Source organism: Choristoneura fumiferana, chromosome 22 (assembly GCF_025370935.1).
Source record: "Choristoneura fumiferana chromosome 22, NRCan_CFum_1, whole genome shotgun sequence".
NCBI lineage: Eukaryota > Metazoa > Arthropoda > Insecta > Lepidoptera > Tortricidae > Choristoneura > Choristoneura fumiferana.
Window position 1 is genome coordinate 10353534 of NC_133493.1, and position 19042 is coordinate 10372575.

General features: G+C 37.8%; 1 protein-coding gene across 1 annotated transcript in view; it reads left to right on the forward strand.

Moving 5' to 3' along the window:
* The first annotated feature begins 10130 nt into the window (after positions 1–10130).
* Positions 10131–19042, forward strand: part of LOC141440216 (protein Wnt-5b-like) — a 65334-nt gene continuing 56422 nt past the window's right edge. The window contains exons 1-2 of the mRNA XM_074104679.1: positions 10131–10285; positions 16118–16295. Coding sequence (XP_073960780.1) covers positions 16204–16295 — 92 coding nt within the window. The 5' untranslated portion in view covers positions 10131–10285; positions 16118–16203. The remainder of the gene's footprint in view (positions 10286–16117; positions 16296–19042) is intronic.

Genomic DNA, 19042 nt, shown 5'->3' on the forward strand with positions numbered 1-19042 from the left:
GTCTCCGCGGCACGGAATTCTTCTAGGGTTAATGGGCCAATCAACTTTTTTCTAATCTGTCCGCGTTGCAGATTTTTGTAAGTAAACATGTTTTTTCTGTAATTTAATAGATGGTGTACATGAATACATGCCATCCTACGTAAGTTTAAGCTAATAAATGAAATATCTTGTTGGAAGTACGATTTTTGGTACGCCAGAGACAATTTTGGTAACGCAGGAGACGCCCAAAGTGTCGGTAAAATAGTTGATTGGCCCTAATATCATCGACTTGAAATTTGGTATGCAAATGTAGTTTGGGTGACAATGCAAGTAAAGTCAACAAATCGTACAGTCAGCAAAAAAAAGCTTTTATTAAAAATATTTTTTTATGATTAGGTTATTTCCTTATTAAAACTTTTACCTTGTTCGTAGTGACGAATATTTTTTTGTAAATAATTAGACTGGAATCGGATCTTTGTTGAGTAAATGTCAACGAAGTTATTCCGGATTAATTAATCACGACCACGACTAGCAGTAGGAACTAGCTGGCAATGAATAGATAGGCAAATGTAGTGTTTATATAGTTAATGGTGTTTAATCATATTTTTATTATCATATTAGAATTTACCTAGCCGTGGTGGCCTAGTGGTTTGACCTATCGCCTCTCAAACAGAGGGTCGTGGGTTCAAACCCCGGCTCGCACCTCTGAGTTTTTCGAAATTCATGTGCGGAATTACATTTGAAATTTACCACGAGCTTTGCGGTGAAGGAAAACATCGTGAGGAAACCTGCACAAACCTGCGAAGCAAATTCAATGGTGCGTGTGAAGTTCCCAATCCGCACTGGGCCCGCGTGGAACTATGGCCCAAGCCCTCTTGTTCTGAGGGAGGCCTGTGCCCAGCAGTGGACGTATATAGGCTGGGATGATGATGATGATGAATCATATTTATCGGAAAAGTTCTTATTCAGCGTGCTCTCTCAGTCAGCTTCAGTAGGTACCTATACCCATCGTACAGCCGTCGTGACATTCCAACAATTCCTCTTCTTATACAAAAAAATGTTTTCAAGTTACGTTTTTTACATGATTACCTAGAGAAGCAAATATTAATGGCAAAATAAATGCTTCTTACAAAGTAAGTTAAATTTAAATCTCGTTTGCCGATCATGCTAGGCTTACCGTTACCGGTCGTGACGATATTCCAAATTTAAAAAATAAAGATAATATAATGTTTGTCACGTTGTTTTTCACAGAAATTTATATTTAGCCACCCATTTTAAGGAGCCTTACCTAGTGTAGGTAGAGAAAACTACGAAGGTAAATATTGTTGCCTTGGTAGTTTTTCTTAGTTTGTGGTAAAGTCGGCAAATAACTTGACGAATCAGTTCCTCGTCATCGTCATAAGTATTACATTATTGTCATCGAGCCAGTATGATTTTTTGCTAAGACTTTTTGGGCCAAGAATAGGTACGTACCTACCTAAATCAATAACATTAAATTGTTCAAAATATAGAAGAAACCAGTACTTATTTAAAACATTTAAGTGTTATAACAACTCGTAATAATTTCCCCAACACAATTTCAAAAACTTTGTTATAAAATCACGTAAACAGAAATCGGAACAATTTAAAATGCAAGTCCGAACCCCACGCACACATAGAAGGAAACAGGTAAAAATTCATACACACCGCCACGTAGAGATAGAATACACTTGTGTTACTTCCAAAGTTATACTTTCAATTAATAAAATTACACAACAATCTTATTGTAACGCAATAAGGTTACTTTTCGCTAAGGCTGTAGTTGCAAAGACTTTACCACATTTGTACCACAACAACTTTAAACTTACAGCTAGACAGAAACGTCAATAACCATAAAGTTATGGTGCTAAGGTTGAAATTAGTAGTTACTTTAGTTTTACAACTGTATTATATATTATAGTCAGTTAGTGCGCGAGTGTGCGTGGAATGCCAGTGGCTCACCGTTCCACTCGACTGGTTTTGTTTTTTTAATAAATTAGAATTTTAGTTTTTAATAAATTGTCTGTTCGTTCTATTTTAGGTCTAACGCTTTATTGGAAAAATGGAAAAGTACCTACTGGTATAAAAATGTTTATTTACCGCTATAATCAACTACAGTTACTGCTAAACCTAGGTGTCCTAGGTTCCTAGTAATGCAAGGCGAGTAGGATTTCTTAGAAACTAGTTTTATAACTTCTAGTGCAGCATAGGTTCGCTATAAAATAAAATTCATTATGATTATTATGATAACTTTATGTATAGGATGACGTAAACGTAATTAATATGCATTCTTACGATATGCTGTGTAGGTAAAAAAGTAGGTAGGTAGGTATCTGAATATTTTTTTTATTGAAAAATTCTTATGCACGTTTTATTGGGCAGGTACCTACTAAGTATGTACCTGCCCAATAAAAACATAATGTATGTATGTATGTACGAAAAAAAACCCAGGATATTGGCCAATTAGGAAATACTATAATTATGGCCGTTAAAAATAGGCTCAGTGTTGCTCAGCAAGCTACCTATGGAGAAAGCGGTTTCTCTACGAGAACGAATTTAGATAGATAGATAGAAATCATTTATTCATATAGAAACTATTACAATTTTACTTAAATGCGCCAAACTGGAGTGATCAGTTTGTTAATGAGGGCTATCGCGAATGAATTCGCCGCTAGAGGCGCTAGTGTAGCGTGAGGTCTCCGAAATGTCAAATCTCATAGTTTTTGGGTGAGCTACGCGGGTTTATTTATAATTAGAATAATTTTGTGAATATTTTGCATTATCTGAAATTAATTATGGCAATTATGCGTTACGGGGCTATGAATGTCTGTGTTTTGAGACAGTTTTGTCTTTCGGAAACCTTTGTCCTCCCTTTTTTCCGAACAAAACGGGGACTATGCAACACTGTGGCATGCTCGATATTTTTATGGTACGGTTTTAAGGTGTATTAAATAGATTTTAATCTAAACTTTGTTTTCACGCCCGTAATAACAGACTTTGAAAGCCATACTTAAAAACCTCACGCAACAGTGCGCCATCTAGTGAGACAAAAAACGATAGCCCTCATTGTTTACGATGTTTGAGTTATTCTAATGCTAATGATAATTACTACGAAATTCGAAGTTCTTATCGTGCCGTCCCTCTCACTCTCGTACTATATAACATAAAACGTCCACCAACAAGATGGACCGATGATGGCCGGGTTACAGCGGGCTTTATGATGGATGCAAGCCGCTTCCAGCCGAAGCAACTGGAGGTATATGGGTGGGGGATATGGAGGTATGCTATGTCCAACAGTGGACGTCCCACGGCTGGTTATATCATATTATTAGGGTTCCGGAGCCAAAATGGCAAAAACGGAACTCTTATAGTTTCGCCATGTCTGTCTGTCTGTCTGTCCATCCGCGGCTTTGCACAAGGACTATCAATGCTAGACAAAATGGTACAATAAAATTCAAAAACATTTTTTTTAGGGTAAGTACTTGCGATAGACGTAAAGTGGGAGTGATTTTTTTTTTCATCCAACCCTATAATGTGGGGTATCGTTGGATAGGTCTTTTAAAACCATGTGAGGTTTGCTCAGTCGATTTTTCGATTTAGTGATTTTTTTGCGAAATATTCAACTTGAAACTGCAAATTTTCATTAAAATCGAGCGCCCCCCCCCGCCCTCTAAATCTACTAAACTGCGGTAAAAAATTTGAAAAAAATCAGGATGGTAGTAAATATAGCAAACTTTCAAGGAAAGTATAACGGCTAAGTTTGCTTGAGAATTTTTAGTAGTTTAAGAGTAAATAGCAGCCTAAGGTATAAAATATACCTAAATTGGAAGATTCCGTATAAAGTACGGAATCCTTAGAAAAAATATTAAACTTCGTTGGGGAAACTATTTCGGGCGTGTACGAAACGCTCTTGGCCGGTTTTCGAATCGTCCCTCTCACTCTCGTACCAAATAATATTAGCGTCAGCGGAACGGCAAGATAAGAACTTCGAGTGTCTGCCTCTGCCTCGGCCTGTATCTTGGGACCCGAATACAGAATATTTGAGCTTATATAAAATAAACTCACAAAAATCTTTGTTGCAAAATAAAATTCAGACTGAAACATGGAATAATATAAAACGGGGTTGGGATGGGAGCAACACTGCCTACGGCGGTTGTTTTTTTTCGTCGAGACGATTTTGACAGAGGCTGGGGTCCTTTTTTTATTCTACCTGGCTCAGTTGCCATATGGTACGGCGCGGTAGGTATCTCCACTGTAATGAAAAGAAAATAACGTGTGTACCTATACCTAATATAGGTACTTACACATTTCTGGTTTTATTTTTTTATCAAGTAAGGGCAGGGTGGCCAAGTCCGTCAGCGGGGCATTTCCGTCTAAACGGCGTTTGCGGCTGTTCAAACAACAGTACTACACGCTTTCTCACTCGATCGGTAAAGCAGAGAAAACATTTTATACCAGACAAAAACAGATGGCGCTGTCTAGCCAGTGAATGAAAAAAAAACTCTTTTTAAGTTTAAAAGCGGTTTTTTTTTCATTCACTGGCTAGTTAAAGTTTAGTTGCGCTCCGAACTCGAATGCGAGTGTAATATGCTGTATGCTGTTGTGTTCCGTGACGGTGCGATGAGAAAATGTAAGTTTACGGCTTACTAAGTATGTTTATTATAAAGTTCGATATGCATATTTGTTGGTAGTTTTATAAATTTTCAATTATAATCAATTGGTGAGAAACTATGGGTGGTTGAATATTGGTATTAATGAAATGATTGAGGAGACAAATCTGTCAATTGTGAAACGGGCAAAACCGTCATGTGCGGAATTTCCCTATTTCATATATTACCAACCTTTTTGATTTGACTTAATTAAATAATAATCATGAAAATTAACATTAATACTTTAAAGCTGTCCAATTTACTTATTAAATACGATTTTAAATTAAAATATTGTTGCGAACATAATAAAACTGTACTTCGGTCGGACCTTACTCAATAGTGGCGCTAACTGGTGAGCACAAAAACAGCCCATTATTTAAAAAACGTGTCAGTTGACGGATTTTCCCTAGGAATCTGTTTTAAAAGGCTTACTACTCCTGATTGTAAAAATAGGCCGGAATTGCCCCGAAAAAATATATTTGCCAATAAAATCTAAAATGAACCTTAAATTGAGGTCGCTAGAGTTTAGTTTCAAGTAAGAGTTCAGCGGTATTTGTTCACTTGACGTAAACCTATGTTTGTAATACGACACGATACAAGAAAAATCGTAGGTTGACGGAATAGCCCCAAACCGTGGGGAAAATCCGTCAATTGACATGTTTAAAAAAACATATTTAAATGACCAGAAGCACTAGCAATTTAATATGCGTACCTGTATATTTATATAAATGCTTAATCTATTAGTGATCAGGTTTATTAAAAAATAAATATCATCTTAGTTATGACCAGCCAAAGTCAACTTATTAAAAAGTAAAGCGTGTCAGACACTAAGCAGATACGATAAGATATCTGTATCTGAACGCATATCTGTCAATATCGTTCCTTATACAATTCTTTTTTTTTTGGAGATTGTGGCTTGGTAACCCTATCTATACAATTCAATGAGCTAACACACACAGCGCAGATAACTTATATTTTATCGTGAAGTATCTGTGGGCACCGACATATATCGAAAGATGGCAAAGATCTTGAAGGATTTAGACTGGTATCGTCTCGTATATTATCGTATCTGCGTAGTGTGTGATAGTTTCAGATCATTAAAGTTATTATACGCAGATAAAATATTATTGTATCTGCGTAGTGTGTGACACGCTTAAGGCCACCAGGTTGAGCTAACTTTTTTGCAAATAAAGACATCTAGTGATGACTAGACTAACTAAATCTGGACTTATCTTCATCACTTTACAGTGCCATCTGTTGACGAGTAGCGGCACAAACTTCAACTATGTTAAGTAGTGGTGAGGTTGGTTATGTTAATGCAGATAAGTGCGTATAGAGGGCGTTGTATGTGAAATACGAGTTGTCAAATTGTATAATTTACGAATTTACTTTACGAGTAAAATGGACGTTACTCGAAGGACATACATAAAAAACTCACATTTTTAACTTTCTTTTGTTAAATATGTAGGTCTAAATCAAAAACATTTTAAAAAATGCGGCATAAATAAATAAAACACTGTTTTACTGCACATAATGAATTATCTAATTCTTGATCTCTTACATTATGAGCCTAGAGAGTGTACAGTCAGGTTAACTTAATTTGACCTGTTGAATCACCTCAAGTAAACCGAAATAAAAAAAACGCGATGTTTATGTCGGCGGCCGATCGTAAAATCCACCAAATCACGAAATTCCTAGGCATATCGTATCGTGAAATTTCATGATATGCCTAGGAATTTCTTGATCTGACGGATTTTACGATCGGCCGCCGACATATACAAGGTGGACCCTGTAACAGGAGCAAAAAATTAAACCATGGAAGCTGTGGTGTGGCTCTTCATCTTGAGCTAATTTACTTTTGAAAATAACTTGTATTATGATTTTTATAATAGTTTAAAGTTTAATTGGACAAGCAATGTATTGCCAATCACTTAGTGGTTCTCCTCTTCAGACAGTAACTAAATTTAAATATTTGGGTCACTGGGTCACAGACACTCTTAAGGATGATGTCGACTTGGAAAGGGAGCGCAGAGCATTGTCGGTGAGGGGAAATATGCTTTCCCGCAGGTTTGCACGTTGTTCTCGAGAGGTGAAAATCACCCTCTTTAAACTTATTGCCAAACATTGTACACGTGCAGCCTGTGGAGCGATTACACCAAGAAAACCTATAATGCTCTGCGCGTCCAGTACAACAACGCCTTCAGGGGGTTGTTAGGGCTGCCCTGGCGCTGCAGCGCGTCGGGGATGTTCGCTGCGTGGAACACGAGCGGCTTCCAGGCCGTGCTGCGCGAGCGCGTGGCGTCTCTGTGGGAGCGCGTTCGCCGCAGCACCAACTCCCTCCTCAGGGTGGTGGCAGCTAGGGCCGACAGCCCCATTATAGCTCATTGGATGTCTTTGCACGTAAAATCTAATGAGCATTTCGTTTTTCACTAACATAATTTTAAGTCTCATTGTTGCTAACATATATATGGATATTTAATTGTTCAAATGGTATCTGAAATAAATAATTTCATTTAATTTCATTTCATTGCGAAATCTGTCATTTTGTTACGTGACAGGCGATGTCATTTAGATTATTGGATGCCGTACATTGAAAATACCAATTAATTTGTTTGGAATAAGCATTATGATAAAATTATTTAATTTTTGAAAGTTGCAGAACTAAAGTAGTTCCATTTGAGTAGCAGAAGGTGTGTTTTAATTTTTTGCTCCTGTTACAGGGCGCACCCGGTATAATATGTCTCTGATTATTTTCGTGTAATTCGTAGAAGCAACGGCAGCTACGATGAGCATCTTGAACTCGAGAGCGCAGCCGCGTGCCTACAGCAACAACAGAAGGTAGCGGGAAAAACTGATAAGACAACTTCATTTTTAATAATTTTAACCTTTTAACCGCCAATACGTTTTCATTAGTACGTGCCCGTATCGCCACCTACACCGAAACTATATGACATTTTGTATTAATTATAAGACTGCGGCGAAATGAGCTGGATAATTTTTGTCTTATAATTCAGACAATGGTGGTTAAAGGGTTAATAACCTAACCTTTATCATTTTCAGCTTCAAAATACGGTATTATCATCAAATTAAGAAGCATGTGTAGGACACATCAGAAAAAAACTGGCAAAGCACCGAGGGTTCCGTACAAATTTTCTTGTTTTTTGTTATTTTTTTAATGTGGCTCTGTCCATTGGAGGACATTTAAAAAAAAAACTAGTCCATTCTTTGTGGCCAGTACCCAACCACATATTTAAAAAATAAAAATGTCATCATCGTCATGTCCGCGATGCTGTAGCGTTTTTTCACACTTAACAAAATTGAAGCATTTTGTGCATATTATACGTTTAAGAAGAAAAAAACATCCCATAAAAATCATAAATGACGCATTCTCATTGGTCAATTTAATTTCACATGCAGTAGACGATTACTTTTGAATGGTCCGATTGTCGTTTCAGCACGCCGGGAAAAATATTGTCGGCGTGTTTTGCGAGCCATAAATGAGTCAGCTGTTAAATATATAATATATAGGCAGTTTTGGGTACTGGATTTAGGTTATCTATGGCCACATTTTCGAACAGTGTCGCGAAAAAGTTATGTAATTATTACTTTCAATTTATTCTAAGCACGTCCACCACATCTCTAACGCAAGCTTCTTTAACGGTACAAATCGATTAGAGCCGAAGACAAATACTTGACTATGTTTGTAGACTGCAGAGTGCTTGATGCCGGTCCAATAATAATGGCTGTTGGAAGAGTAAGGCCAAGCTACTCGTATCAATTAAAAAAAAAAAAGTAAGGATTTTAGATTGGACTCTTGAGTCATGTCATGCAACGAAGTATAATAACGAGTCATTTTCACATAGCATATTTTCACAAAAAAAAACACAACCATGTTCAAAAACGGTTTCTACGAGGTTTAATATTCTGATAAAAGTGGACCGCAATTCAGTTCGTTCGATCGATAGCACCTAGATTGTTTTTTGAATGATGGTTGTAAGTTGTAACCACCTTGAGGGTAGATGAAAGCGAAACTTTATTCCACGCAACGCACGACAAAAATATGGAACGAACATCCTGGAACAGTATTCCCGGAGCGGTACAACTTAAGGATCTCTAAAAAACGAGCTTAGCAGTCTCTCCAAGGGCCAGCAACGCACCTGGCGGTTATCCATGCTCGTATAAAAATAAAGAAAAAATGCCTAAATTAATTAACACGCATTAAGCATCATGTTTACAGCGAATGAATGATTGATTGATTCACTTGAAAGCAGTCTCTATATTTAAATCAAAATCAGCTAACGAAGTAGGTAACCGGTGACATGCGAGATAGTAAAACTGTCACTTGTCTGTCCGTCTACTGGAACAAGTGTAGAGTAGGTGGATTGGTAATGCAATTTACTGACAAGCGCAGTAACTGCGCGGGCTGTAGGGCTACTACGAAATTCGAAATTTGAAGTATCGTACCGTCCCTCTCACTCTCGTATTAAATAACATAAGCGTCGGCGGGACGGTACGATACGAATTTCGAATTTCGTAGTAGCCCTACTGGCCCTATACTACGAAGTGCAAAATTCTAACTACATATATTGCCGTCCCGCTGACGCTTATATATTATTTAATACGAGAGTGAGAGGGACGGTGCAATACGAATTTATATTTTCGAATTTCGTAGTAGCCCCCCTGCACGCAGCTTTGAATCAGGCAACTTACGGTTCGTGCGGCTTTGTCCTAGAGTTAATCACTTAGTCCTTTTAAACTACCCAATAAAAAGTCTTGATGACTGACTGACTCATTAACGCTCAATGCAATACTTTGATTAAAAGTTCCCTTTTAGATTTAGACAGACTTTGCAGAATCACTAATTATTCTCGTAAAAATTTGCTTAGTAGCTTTTGTGTATTTAAGTAGGTAGGTACCTACTGTTCGCAAGAATGTCGTTAGTATAAATTTACTTATTTTATTGTAAGTATCTAATAAGCCCATTATTACCCATAAAATTATTATTTGCAAAAATTTGCATAAAAACGGTTTGACAATTAAAAAATCACAACAAACAAATTGTAATCCAAGCAATTCCTTACAAGCGGGGTTTAATTTGATTGGGATGACTTAAGAAACCTCGATTGGGATGGTTAAAAAATGATTATGCCTAATAACGAAAGACAAATCTACTAGGACTGGAAAATACAAATTTCTTTTGAAGCAGTCTCAAAAACGCCCGAAACTACTTTTGAAAGCTACTACAACACGTACTTAGGTACTTACACACGGAACGACATGCAAATGAGTTAGTAAGCAAAAACAATAACGAATCAACTCATTTGGAACAATAACACAAATCCAGATCAAATCACCGAGATATTCACACAAACATGCCAAGTAAAAGCTTGTAAAAAACGAAGATACGAAGCTTACAATCAAAGCAAACCTAACTTATATGTACCTACTATATAATTTGGAGCTTAAACCAGTCTGTCTCGGAACTCAGCCAAGGGCGCACGTCTTTGCATCCCTTTACAACTCAATCGTAACTTTATTCGTGTGTCGATGCTTTAGTGAGTGAAAATACTGGTGTTTAAAAAGTTTAGTTTTCGCGTCTATGGTTAGTTTTGGCGGGAAATTGTGCGCACGTTGTCAAAGTTTGTTTTTAATTTTGCTGTGGTATGCGAGCGAATCTCGGTGTTTTGAGTTTGCAGTTTTGTTTTGTGAAGTTTTGAATTGAGTTGGATTTAGTTAATTGTGGACTAGTCTGGTATTTAAGTAAACTGCTTATGATTTAGTTGCATATAGACTCTTGTTCCTTTTCATTTCAAAGGCTTTAAATTTTAAAAGTTCGCAAGTATCAAAGCTATGTAAACAAATTGATAATTCAAAGTAGGCTCAGGTTTTTATTTGTTATTCGAAAACAAACTTTGAACTTTTAAAAGCTTTTTAAATTACTGAATTAAGTAGCTTCCCGTCGAAGCCATCTATGTTGGCAACTTATTTGGAATTTCTCTGTTCTTGCGGGTTTACGTGTGATGCATGGTTATATCATAACTACTTACACATCAGTGACTGTTTTTCCCTCGTTATTGAGTAAAAAAAAAACTTTAACATTTATACATTATAGAAACAAAAAACACTCAAATTCGGGTCAGCCATCCATAGGTAATTAAATTAATTTACATTTCTTAATTCAAAGGACAGTAGGACACAAAATATACAAGGTGTTAATTAATTAACTGAAAACCTCAGACCCCAAAAATATTATTTAAATTTTAGTTGACTGCTTTTATTTTTGAATCCCTTCATTATTTTAAATGATATTCGTGTATTTTGCTATGTCAGTAATTCTACTTAATTTCTAAATCTACACACATAATTAGTATTTATTTTGTCGGTTGCGCTTTGACGTTTTTATAGAAGAAAATCACACATTGACAGCAAAACGGCCAGTATTAAAATATCGAAATAGTATGCAAACTCGCAAAAATATATAATTGGCGCCTGTTGCAATCGTAACTTTTAGACTGGGCGCAATAAAAAAGGGATTTAAAAACACAAACACAACCTAATTTAAAACATAGTGTAATCGATTCTACTTTCGATTCTGAGCAAACTACTTTCTGGTTTTCAGTTATTTAATTAACACCTTGTAGAATGAATATCTAGTCATTTCACGACAATCTAGTTAATCTTAGCTAGGTCTGTACACTGACGATTGCTTGCAAATTGGTCTTAAAAATGACAAGGTTCTAAGTTTAGTAAGGTCCGTTCAAATTTGATCCTTATCCGTCGCAACTTTAACATTCACTTCAAGTATCTTAGAAAGATAGAACTTTGTTAAAGTAGAGCAGGATTCAAAGATAGTCGTTAAACTTAAACTATCGGTAAGATGAATGACACAATTAAAAAAGAGTTAAGGTGGAGTTAAAGTTAATTTGCTCTTTTGTTTTTCCATAAATGTTGATGTTTAATTAAGATGAGGCAGAATTTAATCAAAATTATGGTGTCAATTAATCATGTGGAGCAAACATATAACTTACAAATTATCATAAACCAACTGGTCGCCCCCGCTTCACACAGGTATAATAAAACTATAAAACTACCTTGCAAGCATCTCTGTCTCACTCGCTTATTATATTAGATAAGATAAGGAGATTTTTATATTAGACTGTATCATTCAGAATTTCAAATACCTAAAGCCAGAGACAATGTATTAATTCAGAAGCAAATTAATCACATTTAATTACACCTCTACGACACTAATTAGCTGTAGCTGTGGGAACCGAGCCAATCAAATCAATGATTACATTTTTTTGCGGTACACAAAACAATACATAATACAGGACGTAATCTAGGGAATAATATTAATTTAAGATTAAAAGGCAAAGAATAGGCTAAGTATATACATTCATCATCATCATATCAGCTGTAGGACGTCTGCTGTTGGACATGTCTCCCCCATGTACCTCCAGTTGATTCGGTTGGAAGCGTCCTGCATATGTCTACTGTGAGACCGCGGCTTTAACCAATCTTCTATCCATCTCGTCAGTGGACGTCCTACGTTGCACTTGCCGATCTATGGTCTACGTTCGAGAACTTTTCGCCCCAACGGCCATCTATTCTCCGTGCTACATGCCCATTGGCACTACATTGCCAATTGCCATAAATAATATAAATAATATATTATAATTGCATTTGTTGTGAGTTTGAGTTTGAGTTTGCCATTACTATGTTACATTGCAGAGGCCCGTATCTGCATACCTAGGTCGTTATAGGTTAGGTCGGTGTCGGGCAGCAGCGACACCGTCTCACACAAATACACTGCGATTGCCAACCCGCCTACTCAGCGTGGCAATTAGAGTATCTCCTCCAGTATGGCAAGTCCAGAAAAACCACGGCCCCCAGTTATGGTGCCGAGACGTGGACACTCACGGTTGGGCTGGTCCACAAATTTAAAGTCGCTCAGCGAGCTATGGAAAGGGCTATGCTCGGAGTTTCTCTGAAGGAACGAATTCGAAACGAGGAGATCCGACACAGAACTAAAGTAATCGACATAGCTCACCGGATAAGCAAACTGAAGTGGCAGTGGGCCGGCCATATCAGTCGAAGAACTGATAACCGCTGGGGCAAACGAGTTCTTGAGTGGAGACCGCGAATCGGCAAGCGTGGCGTAGGACGCCCTCAGACTAGGTGGAGCGATGATCTTCGCAGGTTAGCTGGTAAGAACTGGATGAGACTGGCCGAGGATCGTGCTCAGTGGCGTGCAACTGGAGAGGCCTATGTCCAGCAGTGGACTAAGATAGGCCGATGATGATGATGATGATGATGTATCTGCATGAACTGAAACCAATCGCCATGCCGCTTGTCTATATTTTTTTGTTTAAAGGATTGTGAAATAAAACCGAAAACTACCCCTTTCATGCAAACGGGGGTTCCCTACGTAGGTTGGGAACGGACGGAGGAAACGAACAGGAAAAGAGTCATTTGACAATTATGATAGTATTGCCATAGCCTAAATCCATCAAAATTAAGACCATGACATACTCAATGCTATAAGGCTTACCATTCATTAACACTACCCCTTAAGCTCTTATAATATTGATAGAGTCAACCAATTAGTTTGACAAAGTAATAACAGAAGACACATACAACATGACATGCCTAAACACTTAACTAATTTTGACATAAAATCAAATCGCAACAATACCTACCAACGTAGGGGTAGGTAAGATGTAGATCTTAAATAAGTTTTACCAATTTTGGGGTTCTATACTTAGTTCAAAAGGATAAATTCAGTTCATTTAATTAATTTTCCCGACCGCTCTCCGCTTGGAAAATAAAAATAAACTACAAAACGCTAATCCACCATTAAAATCTCCAACTCTGGGTAAGACCAATACTCAATATTTACAATACAATACAATAACTCTTTATTGCACACCAACGCATAGTAAGCAGTACAGAAAACATTTTTTTCGAGCAGCGATTTTCTAAGGTGAGCAATAGGCGGACTTATCGCTTCAGAGCGCTCTCTTCCAGACAACCAATTCCAGGAATTTACGTTTCTTCAACCGACTAATCGACTGTTAGGAGTGTCAACACACGCTTATGGTGCCTCGTAGATAATGCTCCTAGATCTCCAGTATTAGCATTAGAGGTGGTGATTTTGAAACCTGAAACCTTTTTAGGTAAGGTCTTGGTAGTCGCCAAGCGGTCACAGCGGAAGACCAATGCTGAGCTGGGACCGCTTCGCGAGTTCGCATATTGTTGTTTTTTCGTTCTTTAATGTATTTTTATTATGTTTTGTGCGAATAGCGAATAAATATTTCTATTTCTATTTTTAATTAAGCAAGGAATAATGACGGATTTTGATATTCCCACGGGATCTTTGAAATAAAACTACTATAGGACACAAATACAATTCGCTCATCCAATAGAACATCGACACAATTGCTTTGTGAAGATTACACAAGAAAGTGATTTAAAGACACCAAACCGTATTAACATCGAAAACTTGTTTTCTTGTACCATCAGCCAAATAAGTGGTCTATCAATTTTTAAACAAGTTCCCATCAAATGAATATGCCGCTAAAGTCGAACTTTCAAGTTGACAGACACGTCTATTGGCATTATTGTTTTATGAAATGCAAGCGATTATCAACTTTAGGGAGGCTGACCACATTTTTGGCTGATGGTACAATGAGCGAATTATTGAAATAGATACACGTCGCTTGTCTCGTCTTGCAAAGGAACCTTTGATTGGTCAAAACCTGTTGAGCATATCCCGAATTTTAATACGTAAGTGACCTGTGTTATTTCAATATTCCCGCAGGAGTTAAGCGACGACGCAAGCGCAAGCTAGTATTCGGGTGCCCAAATTAATATTGTCGAATCAAATCCTCGGGTTCCCGTGGATGGGTCGTCGCGTTACCGTATAATTTGAATCTGACTACAATGGGATAGTCATAAAGGCGTGACTAATTTCGATATGGGAGCGGGTCGGATGACGTTTACTGGCAACGACACGAGGACGTTACGATTTTTTAAAGATTATTCACGGATCTAGCTAAGTTTTTGTAGCTTATGACTTCATCATCAAGTGACATGGTATTATTTCCTTAGATTTATTTGAGAAAAGCACTATACAAGCCTCGTCCGCGAACAGGGATTCAAAGTCAAAGTCAAAATATCTTTATTCAATTTAGGCTATAACAAGCACTTATGAATGTCAAAAAAAAACTACCACCGGTTCGGAAAAACCTCTGTTGAGAACAGATCTGAATTTTGTATCTGTTTCATTTATATATTTTTTTTAAATTTTATTATAAAAACATAATGCAATTTCCCAGAAACGACTTTTTCGTTTTAGCTAGTCTGTAAGATGGAACTTTAAGCTTCCCTGTGTTTCTAGTAGCCTTTTGCTTATCGACGTTAGTGGGAAAATCACATATGTTCTTCCTTACATACATGATTATTTCAAAAACATAAAGCGACGGCAGGGTTAGGATACCTGTTCCCTTAAAAAAGGTCTTAAAGATTCACGCGTCTTCAAGTTATAAATTGCTCTAATTGCTCTCTTTTGTAAGATAAAAATTGCCTCAATGTCTGCATCAGATCCCCATAAAATAAGGCCGTACGAAATAATGCTATTAAAGTAAGCAAAATACACCAACCGTGCCGTCGCCACATCGGATAGCTCGTTAATACTCGGCCATCTGTGACTACTCGACCGGCAATCCCTAATTACTACGCTGTAGCCTGTGGGACGGGTGCAGTGCAGACTGAAAGTCAGTGCTGCAAGTTTTTTCTTGCTCGCAGTTTATGTTGAGCCCGAGCCCATTGCCACCTGCCTATCCATCACCTATGTGTAATTTTTATTAGTGTATTCGTATCTTGTTTTTATTATTATTAATACAACCACTGGTTTTATTCGTGATCGGTCCCGCTCCCGATCAAAGAATCGTTACGGTCACGCAGCTTGATAGTCGCTTGTAAATGCCTTTTTTGATAATAATAGCGACCTTATTCTCTCTATTATTATAACAATAAAAGAATTTTTGAAACTTATTGAACTCGATTGTAACTTCCCTTCTGTAAAATGGACTGAGTTAAAGTTTAATCCGTATTGTTTGGGGCACGATTGCTTCTAGTTTTTTTTGACGTCCCTTATTCTTTTCATTTGTAATTATTTTACCACCCGGGAAAATAATACTAAGCAATTTTAACGCTTTGGCCCCTTACACTTTGTACAGTCAACGTTAGAGATAGGTATCTTTACACTTTAGAACCTTGTCACTGTATGTTTTCTGGAAATTTTAGACAGGTTCAGAAACGAAGTGACAGCGAGAGGGTACTAAAGTGTAAAGATATCCTTGATCTCGACTCTATAGATGCGTGCGACAGTAAACCGTATTTCAAAGAATTCGTTTAGATATTTTTTTCCAAACGTACTTTTCGCAACGCAAGCACAATATATCTTTCAGCCAAAACTACTTAACCTAACCTAAAAGTGCAACGATGTAGCCCGCCATTTTGTGTGAGGATGTGACTGCCATCTTGTGAGGTCGCGATGTCGCCCGTGGCTCTGCTGGCGCTGCTGGCGGCGGCGGGGGTCGCGGGGAGGAGGGGGAGGCGCGAGCCCTGGACCAATGGCAGCTGGTTGTGAGTATTTTAAATTTCGTTTGTTTGTTTATACTCTTCATTGTACAAAAAGAAAATACAAAAAGTTGTCACAAAAAGTGCTAAGTTCAAACGCGGGCTTATCCCTGAGGGGATCTCTCCCAGTCAACCTTTGAGTATTTTATAGTGAGTGAATTTTCTTTGTTTTTCCGGATGAGAAGAATTTGGGGTCAATTCGCGGCGCAACGCTGCATGTTTTAATGGGAAAATAAGTTAAATGAGTAAATAGGTCTCTATTGACGTACCTAGGACTTATTTTCTCGAGATAGATGTACAGATATTGTAAATAATGTATTTTCATCCGGAAAAGTCGGATCTCATCTCTATAGATGTAGTCTGTAGTGTGTAGTCAGTATTGACTCAAGGGTCTTAAAAATGTCTTATTTATCCCGCACATTAAAGTGTATAAAATCCGTCCTTTTTACCCGACTGCGAAGAGGGAGGGTTATGTGTTTGATCCGTATTAAGTTGCTTATCATTTTCATGGGCCCACTGTACATAGGTACATTCGGATCAACATATGTAGGTATGTACTCGTATGTATATATGTATATTCCTATGTCCTCTCGTAACTGCTTAACGGCTGAATCGATTTTGATAAATGATACATCATTGGATTCGTAATGATGACATATATATATATATATATATATTTTTTACAGTTTACAATTTGCTCCTTGACAAGGTACAATCACTAAGGCATTCAAAGCACTCTCACGCGTTGTTTATTATAGATAAACAGATATGGTTACAATATTTATGAGTTAATGTTGTAAGCCATGTCTAGACTGACGCAGGTGGTTTACGGGCAAGTAATAAAGTCTTGATATTGCTGACTCCTTAAGGTGACTGAACCCGCTTGCCTGTACAAAACATCCTAATATAAGTAATTAATGTTTGTCAAACATTGGAAGTCACTGCCGCGAAATTATTGCCGCGGATCCGCAAGCACAGTGTAGGACGTCCACCAACGAAACGGATGGACGACCTGTTTAAAGCGCGGGGTGAATGCAGGCCGCTTCCAACCAAAGTAATTGGAGGTATATGGGGGGGGGGGCGTGTCCATACTGGACGTCCGACGACGATATGATGATGATGAAAGATTATAAATTAAAGTGTAGCGACTCTTAGCGCCATCTAGTCGTCACACAGAACAGCTGCGACATCCTGTATCGCACTAGCGAAGCTCCTCAACTCGGACGCATAAATATTTCCGACTGTCTTTCTTTGTACTTAGGTCTCCAGGCATAACATCTGTGCCTGGAGCATATTAGGGCTTTATTAAATAAATAAATAAATACAATTATAGCGTTATATGAATATATCTTCAAAAACCAACATTCTTGCTCTACGTCAGATTGTTGTCAGAACAATTTAATTTCATTGCAAAAAGTCTAATAATAGATGTCTAGAGGCTGTGTTAATTAAAACAAAATAGGTAGGTACGTATAGAGTTTTGTCTGATGTTATTTTTTTTGCCGCGCTGGTTTGTATGGGCAAGCGTCGATCTCGAACTTTATGATATTGAATTTTACATTAAGCCTTTGTAGAATTTTACATTAAGAAACTCAATTTAAGAAGTCTAAATATGTAGGTAGTTATTTTAAACTATACTTATAACATTTAGTAGCAGAGCTTCTTTTAATAACGATAACAATAAAAAACATCACACACTATTTTTCCATTTTAATATTAAGGTTCAGTTTAAAAGTATTAAATTGGTATTTGGGTACTTAGGGAGTAACAGTGACCAATTAAAACGTTATTTGTGGTTAAATTGATATGTCTATTTACGTAACTTTTCTTGTATTCGCTGCCGGTTCCTTTTCCTGTTATTTTATGCACATGAGATATTGATTTTTTAGTCTTAAACTATCAGTCGCAGATTGAAATCACAATAATGACTCACTATGGAGTCATTGGATGAGCCGGCCACATCGCTCAAAGAACAGACACGAGTAACCGTTGAAGGAGAAATATACCACGATCCGGAATCCACGTAGACTGAGACCGACGAAATTGCGAGGGTTCTCATCTCACGCAACCAGTGGATGCACTAGCCATCATCACCCAGTGGTTAAAGCAGCGAGTTCACGATTGATGCTGGCCGCTTTCAACTAGAGTTGCGCCCGCTCGGTCTTTAAAGGGAGTGCTCCGATCTTGGTCAATCGGTCAAATGAACTAGTTCGGTCTTTTAGTTCCTTTAACTCCGAGGAGCGGCTCCGACCGAAACAGGGAAAAGGAAAGGGAAGGGAGCGAGCTTAGACTCGAATCGGTCATGAACTGAACTGGGAGCGAAACGATTGGCTATCGACTATTTTCTCGCTCAAGAAACGAACAAAAGATATAAGATCCTGTGTGAGTAAAAGAGACATATATATTAATAGTTGATCGCTGGCGGTTCACACTGCCGGCGAGAACTTGCTCTTACATCTTTTGTCGCAGCGACAAGAGCTATAAAACTCGCTGAGCTATAAAACTAACTCAGCGATACTCGCTCTGCGCTGTTAGTGGAGCGAGTAATCGCCCGTCGTGCTCGAACACTCGCTTTTCACTGCTCGCCCACTCGTTTCTAGTTACTTGCTCTGCTCGCTTCTCGCTCATCGTCGGCGGTGGGACAAGTGCCTAAAGATCGGAATGTTAAAAAATAAGGAGTAGGTATAATAAAAATATAACGTTGTAATCAGATAAAAACAATCAAATATTCATTTATTGTCGTAGTTTCGTTT